The 18450-nt window shown below is 40.5% G+C and overlaps 2 protein-coding genes across 2 annotated transcripts; one reads left to right on the top strand and one right to left on the bottom strand.

Moving 5' to 3' along the window:
* Nucleotides 1-667: 667 nt before the first annotated feature.
* Nucleotides 668-8103, top strand: LOC121951016 (alanine aminotransferase 2). Its single transcript, XM_042497177.2, has 11 exons — nt 668-861; nt 948-1037; nt 1149-1257; nt 3998-4131; nt 4232-4475; nt 4558-4637; nt 4739-4875; nt 5812-5986; nt 6116-6271; nt 6371-6483; nt 7754-8103. The coding sequence occupies exons 1-11, from the start codon at nt 757-759 to the stop codon at nt 7842-7844; spliced, it is 1434 nt and encodes a 477-aa protein (XP_042353111.2). The 5' UTR covers nt 668-756; the 3' UTR covers nt 7845-8103.
* dhx30 (DEAH (Asp-Glu-Ala-His) box helicase 30) lies at nt 7912-18222 on the bottom strand. The gene is made up of 19 exons (XM_042497175.2): nt 18020-18222; nt 17685-17821; nt 17478-17588; nt 16748-16993; nt 16510-16659; nt 16267-16419; nt 14244-14711; nt 13418-13801; nt 13254-13332; nt 13044-13148; nt 12771-12946; nt 12478-12684; nt 11770-11851; nt 11470-11663; nt 11202-11361; nt 10338-10495; nt 9944-10047; nt 9718-9857; nt 7912-9143 (listed from the first exon to the last, which is right to left on the bottom strand). Exons 1-19 carry the CDS (start codon nt 18189-18191, stop codon nt 8884-8886), a joined length of 3486 nt encoding a protein of 1161 aa, XP_042353109.1. The 5' UTR covers nt 18192-18222; the 3' UTR covers nt 7912-8883.
* Between the last annotated feature and the right edge of the window lie 228 nt (nt 18223-18450).

Genomic DNA, 18450 nt, shown 5'->3' with positions numbered 1-18450 from the left:
TATTACATTTCTTGTTAAACCACGTTTAAGAAAAATGATAATAAATCTACCTTGTACCTTAAATGTGGCCTAGGTCATTATGTCAACTGCAAATATCCTTCAGACTAGACTGCTTCCTGTTTACATTTAGATAGTGTGGATGCTTTCAGCAGCCACACTATTGCTATCCAAATCTTTATTTTCTTTTTTTTTCAACCTTTTCAGTTAACATCAACTTCCTCCTTGTCATTCTTCCAGTTCTGCTGGTAACTCGTTTAGTTTAAAGCAGTTCAGCTTTCATTTTTTTTCCACTTTTTCAGATATTTCCGGCAATGTGTAATATATTTCACCATTTTCAGCCATGGTTTTGAATTCATTTCGGCTTTAAGCATCAACAAGCATGTTCCGCAGGAAATGCATTTTCTAGTTTATTTCTAGACTTTTTGCAAACACCTGTAAGCAAAGCATTTCAGTCATTAAGCTTATTGTCATGATGTCAGAAGTCTATGAGGACCTACTTATAGATTCAGCAGGTGTCACACACAGTCAGGACTAAAAGTTAATAAATAGCAAAAAAGAAAATATTCCCTCAGTTGGTGTTTTAGAAGTAGGTGATGGACTTACATTAAATATTAACATTTCAGGTTGTCCTAAACTGCAGTCTGTTAATAAGGCACTTATATCACCTATCTTCTACATGCACTGAACTTGCAGCAACAGACACAGTTCAGCTCAACATAGCGCTTGTCTTACAGAAGCGAACGTTATTTTAAGGAGATGTCTGCCCTGCAGGAAATCAGTCAAAATGTGAGGAGCATGAAGCAATTAGATTATAGCGCTCTGGCCAGACGAGCAAACCAGATCAAGGAACAGCTCAGACAGGTAAAGAGGAAAAAACTTATTGATATATTTGCAATGCGGATTCTAGACTCCGTTTTCAAACTTGTGTTTCTTTAAACTCACCACAGAAGGTGAAAAAGCCATACAAAGACGTGATAGATGTCTCCTGGGGGGACCCTCACAGGGCAGGTGTGAAGCCTCTGTCATTTGTCCGACAGGTAATCCGTGACCTTCAAAGACTACTCATCTTTATTAAAACCAAATGTGCATGTGAATGCGTCTTGTTTTGTCTAAAATCTTACTCAACTATATGTCTCCATATTTTGCAGGTTCTTGCAGCTTGTCTTTACCCTCAGGTTATGAGCAGCGACAAACTGCCAGTGGACGTCAAACAGAGAGCTCAGAGTCTGCTAAAGGAATGTGTTGGAGGAGGTGTAGGTAAGGCCAGACTGTGTATGGGCTGTTATTACAATTAACGAATCAGTTCTTTCAAATTACCCAATAATTTCTACTTTTCCTCTGACTTCTACTGGTACTTCACAAAGCAGGTAGTTTTGGTTATATTTGCTGCAGGTTTTGAGATTTGTCTTTTAGATATCTGCAACCAGTCCAAAAGAATAAAGGTGGACTGAATTCAATATTATGTGCTCAAAGCATAAATTAGACTAGTTTATTTTTTAAGTGTAATTTAATTTGTTTTGTGCACCACAAAATAAATTCCCTTCACATTCGTGCCAAACATTTGATTTTTTTTTAGTTTTTCAAATGTGGGAATGTGTTTCTTGTTTTAGACTGTTGGACAAAATAAGCTTTTTGAAGGGTTCACTTTTTGTTGTTAGCACTGGTTCACAACCTGGGGGCCCCGACCCCCACCAAGGGTCGCCAAAGCTTTACAGTGCGGCCTTCCTAATTTTAAGGGGTGCAAAAAAAACCCCTTTTTTTATATGGTAGGCCTATATTTCAGGATTTTATTTATTTTTGTGAAGAATTTGTTTTCTGCTAAACAGGCTCGTCCTACATCCAAAAAGTACACATTTAAAAACCAAAAAAAGGCCTCTTAAGTCTGTATGACTGTGAAAAACATAATTTAAGGACTGGCTCTAGCTCACCTGGTGGAATGTGTGCCCTGTTTGCTGAGTCCTTGCAGTGGCCTGGGTTTGATTTCAGTCGTGTCCCTTTGGTGTGTCGTCTCCCATCTCTCCGCTCCCTTTTCTGTCATTCTAGAGCTGTCCTATGATAAAGCAAAAAATCCCCACAAAATATTAAAAAACAAACATAATTTAAACCAACAACTGTATATAACGTACCTAAACATATCAAGAGAACTCCCCTCTGGTGCAATATACTGTTCTGCATTTTATATTGACCAATAGTTACAGCCACTAAGACATAAAAGAAAATTAGAGGGATTAAACTGTACATTACAATACCGAAGACTAGTGTGTATAAATGACTTGTGAAAGTATATGTGCAAAAAATTGCATTTTGCAACTCTGGCAGTAAGGTATGTAAAATTAGGGATGTTTAGATCGGATCAGAAGGACCCTTTTAATTGATTGGGATATTTCGAGCTCGTGCCGCGCCCGACCCTTTATTTATGTCATTTATGTCCACCATCACACAGGTGTTGTAATCAGAGAGCTACTCCAATGACAAAAAAAAGAAGTTTCATATTCCTGAAGCTGCTACATCACCTCAAGTGGAATAGAATTTTTTATTTTTTTATTTTTTATTTTTAGTGAACTAGTTTTACTCTAATGCTGTAACAAGTTAAATTGTGACCAATCATTTGTTGTGACTTGAAAATTTCAGCTTTAACTTTGAAGTGGAGTTGTGATTATAGTCAAGTCAAGTCAATTTTATTTATAAAGCCCATTTTCACAGTTTGCCTTAGAGGACTTTACACCAGACAACATCCCTCTGTCCTTAAATCAACTAAAGAAAAACTCCCCAAAAAGCTGCCATTCACCAAAGTTGAGAACTTATTTAAAACATGGAAAACATGGAGTGGGTGTGTGTGTGTTGAACTGTGGGCTTCAACTTGTCATTATGCTTCGCTCCGACAGTCACTCAGCGTCCCGGCTGCGGGGGGGTTGCCGGGGGACGGCCAGCAGAGACTACGCTATGTCGGTCCGCACCGGCTACAGGGGGCTTGCAAAATACCGCAGCTAGTGGGTTTTTCCACGGTGCGGAACCGCGCTTCCAGGTCGCTAAGCCTCTCTTCCAACGCAGCAAACAAACGACACTTAGTAGCATTAAGGAGGCAGATGAGTAACTAAACTCCTGACACAGAAGCAGGAGGGAGCAATCATTAAACTCCTGACACAGGAGCAGGAGGGAGCAATCATTAAACTCCTGACACAGGAGCAGGAGGGAGCAGCAGAGGAGGGAGAGCCATCGCTAACCACAGCTAAAGCTAAAGAAGCTAACGAGCTAGCAGTGAGTGAACGGCTATGTGATTAAACAGGAAACCCGCTGAGGGAAGAAGACATCAGTGAGTGCTTGAGTAAAACTTGAGTGAGTTTAAATCACAGGCAAATAATAAGCAGCCGGAGTAAGGAGCAAATCACAAGATTAGCTGGGAATCGTTCGCAGGAGCTGCACAGAGACGCTACCAGAAACACACAAGGGATCACCGGAAGTGACGAAACACGCTTACCGCAGTGCGTCAGTAGTACGTCAGCACGTCATGAGGTGTTGAACGCATGGGTGTATTATAGCGGCTGAATCAATACATCCATGGGCCCAATGACTCTATTCTGTACTTTTATTACAATGCTTAGACATTTGAGTTTGTTTACTGTTATTTTGTTGAAAAAACAAATGCTGCACTAAGTGGAATTGGGATAAGAGCCATATACATTTTTTTTAGTTTGTTTACTTTATTTTGTAAAAAAATGAAATAAAAATAAAAAAAACCTTTATGAACCGTTTGGATGCAGACTTGAAGTGTGCATTGTACAACTGTTTTATCCAGGTAAATACAAGTATCCGATCAGGACTTGGTATTGGCAGATACTTTATATCAAATGACTTGGATTGGGGGCGAAAATACTTGTCTGGGACATCCCTAAATAACACAGTGACACGGCACACTATGTAGGTAGATTTTTTTCTAAATGGTAATATTATTAGTCTGCTACAGTGTCATCTCAGCTTTCCCATGTTATTCTTTCAGGTTCTTATACTGCTACAGCAGGTATATCAGAAATAGTCCACAGAGTATCTGAATTCATCACAAGACGAGATGGAGGGGTTCCATGTCACCCTGACAACATTTACATCAGCCCCGGCTCACAGTGGGCACTCCAGGTAAAAATCACTATTGCTCCTATCATAGTATAATCTGTGTGTCTTTCTCCTGTAGATTTTCATTGGCATCTTTGAGTAAAACTTTTCCCGTATTAATCAGAACATTTTCAAGGTCTTGGTGAATGGTGAGGTGTCACCCAGAACAGGTGTGTTGATTCCAGTGCCATGCTACTCCACCACCTCTTTGTCCATAGTGGGGTTGGGAGCAGTCACTGTTCCCTACCACCTCATCGAGGAGCAGGGCTGGGAGCTGCAGGTGGAGGAGCTGCAGCGAGCACTGGAATCTGCAAAGGGTGTCTGCAACCCTGTGGCTCTGTATGTTGTCAACCCTGGAAATCCCACAGGTTGTAAAACCTCCCCAGATTTTTTTAAAGTATATTTTTGTGTCATAGAATATGTATCACAAGGTTGTTTTCATGCCTGTAGGTCTGGTTCAAAGCAGGAAATCAATGCAAGAGGTGATCCGGTTTGTTTCAGAGAAGAGACTCTTCCTTCTGGCTGATGAGGTTAATTTATTAAAGCATTATCATCTATTCAGAGAAATTCATTAATTTTAACTAATATATGTAAATAAATGCTTGGATTTTCTGTCTTTGCTCCTCCACAGGTCTATCAGGACTTTGTTTATGGGGAAGAGAGCAAGTTTGTCTCTTACAAGAAGGTTCTAGCTGAGATGGGTCCTCCTCTTTCAGACACAGTGGAGATGGCATCTTTTCACTCAGCGTCCAAAGGCTTCATGGGAGAGTGAGTCCTAATGAGTATTTAAGATTGTGCTGAGGGGTCCTAACAAAAGGTACAGAAATGCAACATAAAGGGACAGTTCACCTCCAAATCATTTTTTCCTCTTACCTGTAGTTCTGTTTAATCTGGATTATTTTGGTGTGATTTGCCATGTTGAAGGTAACGGACACACAGATGTCTGCCTTCTCTTGAATAAAATGGAACTAGACTACACTCGGCCTGTGTTCTCAAAAGCTAAAAAAAATGATAAACTGAAAAACTCAACAGCAAACATGACACAGTTACTCAAGATAATCCACAGAACTTGTTCTGAGCAGTTTCATGTAGGAACTATATTCTTTCTACCAAACTATACCTGCCAATTGCAGTGACACAAGGGTTCCCCACACATGCATTTATTTGTGGCAACATCTGCTGCCAGAAAGTTTTTTGGGGCGCTTGACCGTTCATTTGTATTGGAATATATATACCATTTGCTTATTTATAGCGCACTCGGAGCAGAGGCGGCGAATGTCAGACGCATTTACAGTGAAATTTAACGGTTCATTTCGCTGAGTCTAAAAGCTTGCTTTCACTACCAAACAGCTGCTCCTCTCATTCATCCATGTAGTGTCATCATCAACAGATCAGTTATCCACCCTGTCAATGACAAACAGCTGCATAGGAAAAAGGAGTCATGAAGAACTCTGTCTGAGCCGCATTCATGGACCCACAAAACCCTCCAAATTTAGAGAGAGGACATATGAGGTCTGTGGATTATCTTGAATAAACGGGTCATGATTTGATGATTGAAAATTGGTTACAGTATCATAAAGAGAAGGAAGCGTCTTAAGAGACAAGAAGTCCTAAAAGTGCTCCCAAAACTTAAATTTTAACATTCATTTCCATGAGATAGCGATAATGATAGCTTTTAATTGGGCTCTCTCTCTCTCCCACTAGGTGCGGTTTACGTTGTGGATATGTGGAGCTGGTAAATCTGGACCCTGCTGTTCTGAAATACATCTACAATTTGTTCTCGATAGACTCCTGTGCACCTGTGCTGGGTCAGTTTGCCCTGGATCTGATGATAAATCCTCCAAAACCAGGAGATCCCTCATACCCACTTTATAGTGAGGTCAGAACAGATGTGCACTTCAGATTACTATTTTGCAGGATGCTTCTCTTAGGCAATTTCAAAATGGCAGAACTCTAGGCCCAATTTTTATATATATATATATATAGCTGATGCCTTTAACTTCTGCAGGAGACACAGCACATCAGGACCACGCTGGCTCGTAATGTGAAAAGAGTCTTTGAGGTGGTTAACAGTCTGCCGGGTGTCTCCTGCCAGCCAGTGAAAGGAGGAGCATTCGCGTTCCCCAGACTGCAGCTTCCACCTAAAGCTATTCAGAAAGCAAAGGTTACAATATCTCACAGAACCAGAGCAATATCATTTTTTCATAAAAATGTCACATCTAGTGATATCATTTATGCCTGGCTTTATTTTTGCTTATTTCAGGAAATGGAAATGCTACCAGACCTGTTCTACAGTTTGAAACTACTGGAGGAGGCCGGTGTGTTAGTCAGTCCTGGCTGTGAGTACGGACAAAAGGAGGGCACACACCACATCAGGTAAAATACATCATATAAACTGTAGTTTGCAACCTTTTCCTTTCACAAACCCCTTTTCTGTCATTCACTGAACTTACCAGCCCAGACTAAGCAACATATTTTATGGATATCTTGTATTATATTCCAAGCATAATAGCCGTATACAAGTGATAAACAACTGACAACAGTTAAATAACTGATAAACTGTACAATTAGCCAAAATTGTGATCTCAGGCACCGCAGGACGTTTTTGTAAAACAAGCAATTTTGGTTGAATTTCGGGCAGATTTTTGTGGTAACTTTTAATATTGTAGTGTACATTATGTGTTTATTTTTGATTTTTTACAATAATGCATATGTAAGAGTCCTCTTTGAGACAAATTCAGTGTTTTGATCTAACAGATTCTTGGCAATTGTTTTATTAGCTTTTTGGTTGTTTTAACCGCATACGTTTCTATTTCTTCATGGTGCCCTTATTCTGTGAGATAACTTTCAAGGTTTTATCTTGAATAACAATCTTAATATATAATAACAATTTAAATTTAGTTTTCATATCCTAAGCCTATTGAGTTTTCCATTTTTTCAAAAGGGTACGTATTATAAAAACTGATTTCCTTATCCATTTTCATTAAAAAGCAGGTATAGCGGCAAAATAAATTCTGTGCAAATATCAAAAGGTTAAATCTGCAGAGAAATGCGTAATTGAAATACAGAAACCGTATTCAGGAATCATGCATTTAAATGAGCAGTCAGGACACGTTGTGATGTCACAAGTACACTATATAAAAGCTAAAAAAGTGCTCCCACCGTGCAGCTAGAGTAAATTCCCTGATAGAATGATGGTGCAACGACACTAAGGGCAAAGATGTCCAAAAACACTAACCAATACAAGCAGACTGGGTTTTTTTGGGAGGGGGTCTTAAAGAGACAGGTGCTAACAAAGAGCATTTTAGACAGAGGGTGAATACAGGTAAATTCAAGTAGACAGTGTAAGATAATGCATTTTTCTTTAACCTTACAGCATTTAATTATGCTGTCATAGAGACCCAAAATCAAGTATAAACCTGCAATGAACATAAGGGACATCTCAAACAAGAAGGCCTCACAACCCCCCTATGCAGCTTTGGTGACCCCTAGTGGAGGTTGTGACCCCCTGGTTTGGAACCAGTGGTATAACAAAGCATTGTTATTCAGATCATAGGTTTTACTGTGGATATTTTAGTAAAAAAAGACATGGTTTAAGAAGATTTAAGTTGAAAATTTCACCTTTAACCTAACTTTATTTCTGCAGATTTTGCATCACAACCCCTGAGGACACTATGGAAGAATTACTGAGGCGCCTGACCGACTTTCACACACAGTTTATGAAGGACTTCTCTTAAACCAAAGGGGGGGGGGGTTCACTTTTGTCGATCTGCAGTTCAATAATTCATTCCAATCATAAAAAGGTTCCAATGATTTTCCTCACGTTGGCATGTGAATTTTTATTGCAATACATTTGACATTTATTGCATGCGGGCTGTTTTAATGGCCTTACGCCAATGATTCTCTTCTAAGTAAAATTCAACTTCTGCTTTTGTGGAAGCAAATAACCATAAATAATAAACCGTGGTCCAAAATCCAAACGGATGGAATTCCTCACATATAGCAGTTCATCATTTACCTCAACATAACAGAAGCAGACTGCAGTCCACTGTTGATTTCTGCTCTTCAAGAGTCCTGTTTAGTTCAGCACATTAAAGTGATAGTTTCGGGATTTTTGAAGTGGGGATGTATGAGATATTTATGCATAGTATACAGTTGCTGGTGGCTGCGCATTGCAAAAACAGACAGGGCATGCATCAACCCTTTACCATTGTGTATAAAAGGGTTGATATAAAAATGTGTTTTGGCCACTTTAAATGTCTACCTAAAATATACAGTATCAGTATAAGTAGACGCTGTATTGAGATTCTTTTCAACATGAAGTTTTGTTTAAGTCGAATCACATAACAGCTGCAAATAGCACTTTCTGACCAAAACACATGACCTGCGGCAGATGAGAAATGTAGTGCCCAAGGAAAAGGCTGTGTGACAGCGAGGTAAAGCGGTGAAAATACTTTAAATATAGCATCCAGTTAGACTGTTATTGTTTTTTTGAAAGGCCTTTTTTTTTTAAAGTGGCTAAAATATGTTTTGATATTAACCCCTGTGGCATGCACACCATGTCTGTTTCTGCAAACCAGGAGTGCATCAACTACCAGCTACTGACTGTAATACACTGACTATACATAAGCATCTCATACAGCTCCAGTTAAAAAATCCCCAACTATCACTTCAAGCACCGAAAACATCAACATACAAATGAGATACCATCATCCTCTTTGGTTCCTCTGTACCAGCCAGCAGATCCAACACACACGTAGAAAGTGCTTAATGTCATTAATCCACCTCACTGTCACTGTCGTGGCTCTGGGCCAAAGGGTTTGGGTCTGTATTATTGAGCAGCTCTACCAGTAAGGAGATGAGCTTCCCATCTTGATAGGAGCTGGTGACTGCTCTGTCAGGATTGCTGAGGTTGCGGTGGAGCATGGTCTGAATGGAAGTGCGAAGCTCCCACAGCAGCTCCCAGGTGTTCTGTGACAACTCACAGCGCACCAGAGAGCGTCCAGGAAATGATACTTCCACTCGATCTCCAATCACTGGGAGAGATGACAGAGCGTTATTACTGAAGGGAGGATTTACCACAAATCTAGTAATCTAAGAGGGTGATAAAATTTAAGTTACATATTTTTTATTGCACAGTCCTGAAATAAATAGATAAATGATGATGACGGCAGCGATGGTGCGAGGGTGTGTTAGTGCCCGTGGCATCATGGGTAACTTGCACATCTCTGAAGGCACCATGAAGACTGAAAGGTACATACAGGTTTTGGAGCAACATGTGCTGCCATCCATTTAAGTCCCCATGAAATGAAAAATACATTTTCCCAGTTTTAATCCCAAGTCAACTGATCACTTATTTCTTGTTATATGCCAAAAATATGAAAAAGAAACTCGGTATCAAGAGTTGTTCTCTCTCTTCTTTAGCACAAGCAGCTCCTGTCACAATGTCACATGGTCCTTAGATACATTATAAGAAAAATATCACATATAGAAAAAATCTTCCCAAATGGTACACACAGCACAATGTCAAACAAGGAAATTACAATTCAGTCTGATTAGCAGTGCATTTGCTATTAAAGTCCTCTTTATGAAGAGCAGCACATGTCCTACCTGTCTCTGTGACATCACAGTCTGTGAGCAGCAGCAGGGCGAGTGGATGGACTGTAGAAGAGTCTCTGATGAAAACGATCCCATCGGACTTGACAGCGCTGAAGAAGGTCAACCAGCGACTAGGGAGCTCTTTTTTATCTCTACAAAACAGAGGCAGACAATATGTTTATGTATGCACTGTAAAAATAACAATCTGCTGCTGCTGAATTTTGGAGTGTGTTCAAACCTGTTCACTGAGGATCGATGAAGCACTACTGGCCCAGTGACTGTGCGCAAAGATATATCATTTGGGCGAAAGCGCCCTGTTTTGGTCACAATACCTTTCTTCACCTGAGAAAAAAAGGAAATGTTGTAAGTAACGGTTTTCATCCATGTGGCACTGGAACGTCTAGAGGTGCAAGTGGGGTTTCGAAAGACAACATAACAAGTTCTGGATCTAACTTTATTAAAATAAAATAATGTTTGCAACAAAGAGGACAATCAAAGACATACAATACCTCCAATACAACAGTAACAGCTCATATAGATATCTCACACTCTTGGCTTCACCTTTGATGGAGCACACCAGAAAATAGACTGTTTAAAGTAATATTTTAACAGACCCCTTTGTTGCCATGTACCTGAATAAGGTTGGGATAGAGTCCAGCCAGCAGTACAGCTTTAAGTAGCTCCTCTTGGTCGCTGTGCTCGTTGTAGAGAGAATTATAACGCTGGCAATCACTTGCATTAGACACCAGCCTGGCATCATGCAGGTTGTCGCTGAACTGAGAGATGAGACCTGCAGCACAACAGCAAAAGAACAGAAATTGTTTTGTGAAAAGTAAAAAAAAAAAAAGGTAAGAATGAGTAATTTAAAAGGTACACTATGCTGGACTTCCCAATACAACAATGTGTAATCCCTCTCAATCTGCAGAGATTCTGCCCTTTGTCTGTATATTAATCCTTTTTTTCACTTTGTTCCAGGTGTTACTGGGCGGAGCGTGCAGGTGAGGTCAGGAACAGGTGCCAGACCATAAGCAGCTCACATTCATGGCGCAGAAAAAAATGCAAATGAAGCAAGGTGAAAGGCCAACTGGGGTGAATCTGGGACTGATTTTTACTTTTGCTGGTGATACTGTTTACAATTTCTTTTAAAATATTTGATGATTTTAAGCACTTAATTTATAATTTAAACGGTTTTAAATGTCCTTATATGCTGAATTGCCTTTCTGGCCTATTATATGTTCATTCTTTCTGTTTTCAAGCGAAGCACTCTGTTCTTACAATGTCCTTATTGTAAAACACTTTGTGCTGCATTTCTTGTATGAAATGTGCTATATAAAAAAGTGTATCATTATTATTATTATTATTATTATTATTATTATTATTATTATTATTATCATCATCATAACAAACAATAATTGAAATTTCCTGTAAAATATACCTTTAAAACCCCAACATTGTATTGAGACAATGTCTAAATGAATGTGTCTGCACAGACTAACCATTAATGAATCGGAGGCTGAACTTGGACAGACAATATTTCTCCAGATGTTTGTCCCTGTTTTCTCTGGCCCCCTCATACTGAGCTTTCCTCCAGCCCAACACAGCTCTGACAAACACCATATAGTCGCTGTAGCTGGCGGCGCTCAGAGCCGCTTTCGCCTGGACAAACAGAACACAGACTGATTATTAATTACTGCATAGTTTACACTTTGTTCTGTTTGTCAGATATGGTATTTAAAAAAAAAAACACACTGATCAACATCAAACCTTAGTGACAAGAGGCCTGTTCAGCTGGCTGTTGTGAAAAGGATCTCTGGTCAGGCAGGCAGTTACAGACAGCAGGGGCAGAACACATCGGAACATGGCACTCAGGACCAGCACTTTGCCCAAACGAGGGTCACATGACATGCAGGCGACACGCTCTCCTAAAGGCGTCAGGGTTTCTGTCTTGTCCAGGACTCCTGCAAAAGTTAAATTGACAGTTTAGACATTCATTTAATCATCTGAATCTGTAAAAGGTACACACATGATGGCTAAATCTCACCACATGATCATATCGTCACTCACCAATTCCTTGTAGATTTCGGACAGCATCTCTCACAGCTTCTTCCCCTGGACTGTCCAACACTTGAGATAAAAAATCTACAGCCTACACACACACACAAAAAATGACCATCATTCAATAAGTCAGATATACAAAAAATTATAGGTATATGAAAAATATCAAGGCATTTTTCTCTTTATTGAAGCCCATTTTCACCAGTGGGAGGGGAAAAAAGCCTGCCAAGTTATTATCATTATAAGAAACTGTATTGAAATAATGAGTTTGTATCTTAATATAATGACTCAAGGCAATATTATCGAATGCGTTTTGTTAATCTGTCAGCTAACTGCAGATTTCAGGCAGATGTGTTTTATTGTTTAGTGTATTGTTTCTATTTGTGTCTGAATTTGCAAAAGGAGACAAAATATATAGACGCTTTTGCTCCATTGCTTCTCTCCACTGGAAGTACGTCCTTAGCTGGTGCCACTCTGTCCCTGTGTCCCACTGTGGGTACATGAAGGTTCTGAGCTGTCTTTTCTCTCTCTCTCTCTCTCTCTCTCTCTCCATCCTCTTCCTCATCATCATAATCCACCTGATTATTACTATCTGACCTGTTGAAAGGTGGCTGAGTTATGAAATGATACTGTGCACCCTGTTGCTGAACCTTTAACAGATCTTTTTTTTTTATTACACTGGCAGAAATGGGCTTCCATACTATGCTCTATCAATACCTTGCAGTTGGGACTGTGGATTTTGGCTTGCACTACTAAACTCTCCAGTGGCGTGCGCAGGATCTCTGGTATGGGGAAAGGAGTCATGGACTCAATCTGCTTTTGTGGGAACAGGTGGTAAGACTGTCCTGGCTGACATCGCCCTGCTCGCCCTTTTCTTTGAGTGACATTGGAATGAGAGATCCAAACTGTGTCCAGACAGGAGACCTGGAAAACCAAAATGTACTTATTATTATCACAAGCTTAATTTTTACAGATCTGAAATGGTTTACAAAGAATACTTTGATACAAACCTTGGTGCGTGGATCATACTTTTGTTCTTTGTGAGTTCCGGTATCCACCACATGGACGATGTCATCTATGGTGATGGAGGTCTCAGCAATATTAGTGGTGAGGACTATCTTTCTCTGGCCCACTGGCGGGCGCTGGAACACAACCTGTTGGTCTGCAACTGATAAACTAGAGTGCACTGAGAGAAAAGGGGAAAGAAATTATAAATAAATGCTATCTGCAGGGAGAAACCCTACTTGGAGGGCACAAAAGAAGTCTTTATTAATCTCTCTTACACGGCAAGATCATCTGTGAGCCTGAGGAAAAGTGCTGCCTGCTCTCCAGTATCTCTTGAACAGCCTTGATGTCCTGCCATCCAGGGAGGAAACATAACACTGCACCTGAAGCATGAACAAGAAAGAATTTCTGAATCAGAGCCATCATCTTAAACTCTGCTACAAAAGCAGTAATTTAAAAAAGCAAAAAGGTGAGTGTTTGGCTGTTACCTGGCTCTCCATGTTTGTCAATGTGCTCGATTACATCAGCTACTAAATCTACATCTGGCGCAACCTCGTCTCTTCCTCCCTTAAACAAGATACAAAGTCAGGAGACATGGGACAAAAACAAAAAAGAAACAGAATACTAAAGTGGTAACACATAACAGACTCACCTGCTCGTCTTTTTCCGCACTTGTTTTGACCTGCGGTGGGCGTCCAATCTCTCTCAGCACATCCTCCAGGTATCTGTCCTTCACTGGGTGCATGAATCCGGGCACTTTAACTATGGGGCAGCCGCCAAAGTAGTCGGACAGCCTCTGCTTGTCCCCGGTAGCGCTCATAAGCACCACTCGTAGGTCGGGGTTTTCCTTTAAGCTGGAGTGCAGCAGAGCCAGCAGCAGGTCCGTGTTTATGTCCCTCTCGTGAACCTCATCCACCACCACATGGCTGATTCCCTTCAGGGACGGGTTCGACTGCAGCTTCCTCAGCAGGACGCCCACTGTGAGGAAGAGCAAGGCTCCTCCGCTATGCTCTGGTGGTCGGCTCTCAAGTCTCACCTAAGCACAGGAAAGAATTACTCACTTTAGATTACAGATTTTAATTACAGAATACTTCAAGTGTAGATTTAAAATATTTTCGGTATGATATGATAATAATAATAATAATAATTTAAATTCAATTGTAACAGTTTATGCGGTTTGGAAAAAAACAGCATAAATTTCTTGAACAGCTTATTGAAAAGTTTGTTATTAATTTCAACAAAATATTTAAAAGTTTAAAAAAGGTGGTAGAACCAACAGTAGTACCAATAATATTGTTATGAAAAAGATATGATATTTCTGCTTCTCTACTTTTACACCACTACTTCAACAGCACAAAACAGAAGATGGCGTCCTCTCCAGGTTTTACCTGATTATTGTAGTAAAAATGGTTCTAGACAAAATATGTACATACAGTAAATTAAAAAAAAAATACAGTGAACTATAAACTTGTATCTACCTGATATCCCACAGATTTTTTTAGAGCTGGACCCATCTCATGGGCAACACGATGGGCCACGGACACGGCGCTGATCCTGCGGGGCTGGGTCACCAGGATGTTGCACTCTGCCCCCTCGCCACCTCTCACGCTCTCCTCCAACAGGAAGCGGGGAATCCGTGTTGTTTTTCCGCATCCTGTTTCACCATCGATCACAACCACCCTGGATGACTGCACCGCCGAGATCACACGCTCACGGTGGGCATCGACTGGGAGCTCCATGCTCAGCCCAGGATTCGCTGTCTCCCATTGCTGCTGCAGATGGGCACTGAGCTGCTGCGCCTCATGGTCAGACAGAGGTCTGTACGGCCGGCCTGTGATGGCGTCTGTCAACTCCTCCTCTTCCTCCTCCTCATCCTGGTTTACTGTCTGCTGTCCTTTCATCTCTTCCTCCTCCCAAAGTTTCTGAACTTCCATTGCCACCGGATACTGTTAAAAAGACAAGGCATTAGTTTAACGTCATGGCCAAAAGTATGTGAACCCTCAAACTTTACAACCACATGAGAATAATGAACATTTAAAGCCAAAGCAATATAGCAATATTCTTTAGGAAATATGCCCAATTATTACACAGAATTTTCACTGGCTGAAAGCAGTTACAGTTACAATTTACATCCATGTCTGTCCAGACTCATGACAATAGAAAATACTTCAAATGTAGATGCTTCACACACATTTTTCAACCATAGATCACCAAGATCTATACAATCATCAGCACAGTTTTAAGGTGGGCACCCAAAAGTAGTGTCAGTAGTTCAGTACCCGGCCAAATGTCTGGACAGAAAACAATATGATGTCACAGTGAGGTTGTCCTTTAACCATTTCATGCGAAAATATTACCACTTCACCATTACATCCTATTAGACATTTATGTGAAATTTTGTCATAACTACCTTGTTAATTCTTGAGTTATGGCCAAAAATATGTTTTGTGTGATCACGGCAACTTTTGACCATCAAAATCTAATCAGGTTATTCTCGACTCAAATTGGACATTTGTGCCAAATTTGAAGAAATTCTCAAGGTGTTCCTGAGATATTGCTTTCAGAAGAATAAGTCCAACAAGGTCACTTTGACCTTGTTGGACTTTTGACCACCAAAATCGAATCAGTTCATTGTTGAGTCCAAGTGGATGTTTGCGCCAAAATTGAAGAAATACTTGTGGCTTTGTGGAGATACCATGTTCATGAGAATGGGAAGGACAAACGGGCAACTTGAAAACATAGCCACTATAATGACAACAATAAAAAAAATAATAATAATAACAATAATAATAAATTATTATTACTATTATTTATTTATTTTTAATCATTCTTATCTTCATAATTAGTTTAACTGACTCAAGATTTTTATGCTGACTAGCAACATTTAATGAACCAGTCAACTTATGCACGCTTCCCTAGTCAAGGTACTCATGTTGGACATCACTTCTGTGTTAAAAGCATATTAAAAGACTGCAAAATCCACAGAAACAATCATTATTTGTAATCTCTGACAAAAATAATAGGCTGCTTAGCTCTAAATCTTAATTGAAGTGCTTGTACATGCTACCTTTGTAATTAACTAAATGTAGAAACTTGGACTAGCAACAGACTGAATGTACAACCAAAATGAAAACAGAGTGAATCGGCGCTGAACATCTTCAAATAACTGCTCCTGTAACAGTCCAGAGATATAACATCCCATCTCATAGTACTTTAAACTGTTATACAGTTTTTGAGTGTCTGATTTGCCCTAAAACTCATGGATCTGTTACTCAAACTGGACTTTCCGGATTCTATTTCATGTCGCACCTGAGATCTAAAGCAACACGGCATCACCTCTGCAGCCCGCTTTTAGATATTGTTACACAGTGCTGTTCTAGTCATATTCTTACAAGACCAAAAGTACCAAGTATATGAAAACATTTTTTTTTACTATGTAGTACACACACACACAGAGTAGGAAAATCTTTTCCATGTTTTTCACATTTAGTGAAGACTGACCTGTGCGAGGTACTCTCTCATTTCCTCCTCCAGGTATTCTGGGACTCTTAGGGGGAGGGGGCGTCTGTCTCGTTCTCCAGCCTCCCTCACCTTCTCTTTGTTGTACTTGGCGTGAGTCAGTGGGTTGTTGTTCTCATCCAGCAGCCCCAGCTCCTGAAGCAGGTGATATGATACATGTTTTAACTCTTGCCCTGAAATGTATGTAAAAGGTATAATAGCTTTTTTACAGACTTATCCCCTCACCTTCAGTTTCAGGCAGGCAAGAGCTGCAGCTTTTGTCTCTGCTGCCGCTCGGCTGCTCGCTGTGGCAGTGAAGGTCATCTTCTCTGGCCAGAGCAGCATCAGGTCACACGTCTTTACCTTCACCCCTCTAACTGTGAATTGCAATAGTTCCTGTGAAGAGAGAGAATGACAGACAGTTACAAAACATGATGAGTCAAGAGCTTAGCTTTCACTGTACAAAGGATAAAGAGCTACCAACCCTGATTTTGTTGGACGAAGTGGCGAGCTGGATGACCCTGTAGAGGAGAGATTTAGGTTGGGGAAACAGGGAAAGAGCCTTAGAAGTAGTGGAGTTGTCTTCAACAGGAGACATCCATTGGTTTTTAGACACACTTTCTGGCCGCTCGTTTTCGTCGTCATCACGAAGTTGTGATTGCAGCCCTCCTCTCTTCCTGCCAAGTCTTCTACTGATAGGCTGATTATCTGGACCAATGACCCCCATTTCCTGTACACAAAGAGGGGAGAGGTAGGAGCAAATATTATTATAAATTTATTAAAAAAGTTTACAGTCATATGGACACTAAAAACACAGCGGTTTACACCATACATTGAAAATCGTAATTGCTAATCTCCTTTTGTGCAAAACAATAATAAAATTATAAAAAAAAGTTAGATTTACAGCGCTGTGCAAGTCCAATGCCACCTTAAATTTAGTAAAAACCTGAGTTTAAAGTGAAGCACACTATGCCTCATGCAAAGGTTGCAAATAGAATGAATGCACTATATATTAATTTTATATTGCTAGATAAATGTTTTAGTACAGTTTAAGTTGTAGCAGTCAGTCTGATGCGGTTATTCAGCAGCTTGATGGCCTGTGGGTAGAAACTGTTTCTCAGTCTTGATATCGTGGCTTTCATACTCCTGTTTGAAGAGACTGCAACAAAAACTAGAAATCTGTGTATTTAAAGTCTGAGGTGAACGCAGCTTACTCTGAGTTTGAGACAAGCAGCCGCTGCAGCAAATCGTTCAGCATCGATCCTCTTCATGGCAACACCCTCTTCTACAATCCTGCTGGGCCACAGCACTGTGACAGTAGCTTTCTGCAGAAACAAAGTTTCAAAACACATCATGTCACACACGAGCTGTCAGTGGGCATGGTGTGTCCTTCATATTGTTATGACTTTTTTTCTTTTTACCTTAACACCCCCATTTTCCGTGCAGCTGTACTGGATTAACTCGGACAAGTCCCTGGCTCCCAGTGAGCGGCTGATGGTGTCACCAAGCAGACGTTTAGGGTCAGGGAACTCTTTAATGAGGTTGGAGCTCACGGTATCTAAACAGCGACACAGAGGTCACACACACACACAGCAAGGTTATCGAGCACCTATGTCTACTCTAAGCTCAAGTAAACTTAACGAAAAATACCCCGAAATACGAGAATGACTTCACACGGTGGATGTCCTTGGGGTTTAGCGCCGGCTAGAGCTGATAACTGTTAGCTAACAGGGCTAACTGCTAACTCCGCACTCACCTCGTTTGAACTGTAGGTCTGATGTCTCGTGTTCGTCAAAGGGTGGTGCTTTAGTCCTATACCACCGCATCTCACTGCCCCAGTTGGACGATGTTTTGCAACCTGTATGAACACATTTGGTGACATTACACAGAGCTCTGAGCCGCACGAGTACGCCACCGGGCAGCGCCATCTTTAAACTACAAATTCTTCTTCGGCGGTAGCGCTAAAGCGGAAACCAGCGTTAACGCCGGTCCTCCCGGCATTCAACAGCGACATCCTTTGGCGAGGAGTGTAAATTATTATTAGTTTTTATAAATCCGTCTTCTTTTGGGTGTAATTATATGGAGCCCGGAACGTGACATGTTTGTTTTCTTGTTTTTGTTTATAGTTTCAAATGCATTTTTTTTAACGCGTGCGCAATTTATTCGTATTTCGTGCGAATTACTTAT

Source organism: Plectropomus leopardus, chromosome 12 (genome assembly GCF_026936395.1).
Source record: "Plectropomus leopardus strain MGB_pleo_1.0 chromosome 12, ASM2693639v1, whole genome shotgun sequence".
Taxonomy (NCBI): domain Eukaryota; kingdom Metazoa; phylum Chordata; class Actinopteri; order Perciformes; family Serranidae; genus Plectropomus; species Plectropomus leopardus.
The sequence above is the reverse complement of the archived record's forward strand: the minus strand, read 5'-3'. Positions and strand labels throughout refer to the sequence as shown.

Bases quoted from the DNA above. Each gene is read 5' to 3' on its own strand.
- LOC121951016 (XM_042497177.2), top strand. From the start codon at position 757: ATGTCTGCCCTGCAGGAAATCAGTCAAAATGTGAGGAGCATGAAGCAA. The intron at 1,038-1,148 runs GTAATCCGTGAC...CATATTTTGCAG, and splicing joins CTCTGTCATTTGTCCGACAG to GTTCTTGCAGCTTGTCTTTA. The intron at 6,484-7,753 runs GTAAAATACATC...TTATTTCTGCAG, and splicing joins GAGGGCACACACCACATCAG to ATTTTGCATCACAACCCCTG.
- dhx30 (XM_042497175.2), bottom strand. From the start codon at position 18,191: ATGGCGCTGCCCGGTGGCGTACTCGTGCGGCTCAGAGCTCTGTGTAAT. The intron at 13,333-13,417 runs GTGAGTCTGTTA...ATCTTGTTTAAG, and splicing joins GTGCGGAAAAAGACGAGCAG to GGAGGAAGAGACGAGGTTGC. The intron at 10,048-10,337 runs GTACATGGCAAC...TTTTTTTCTCAG, and splicing joins TCTATCCCAACCTTATTCAG to GTGAAGAAAGGTATTGTGAC.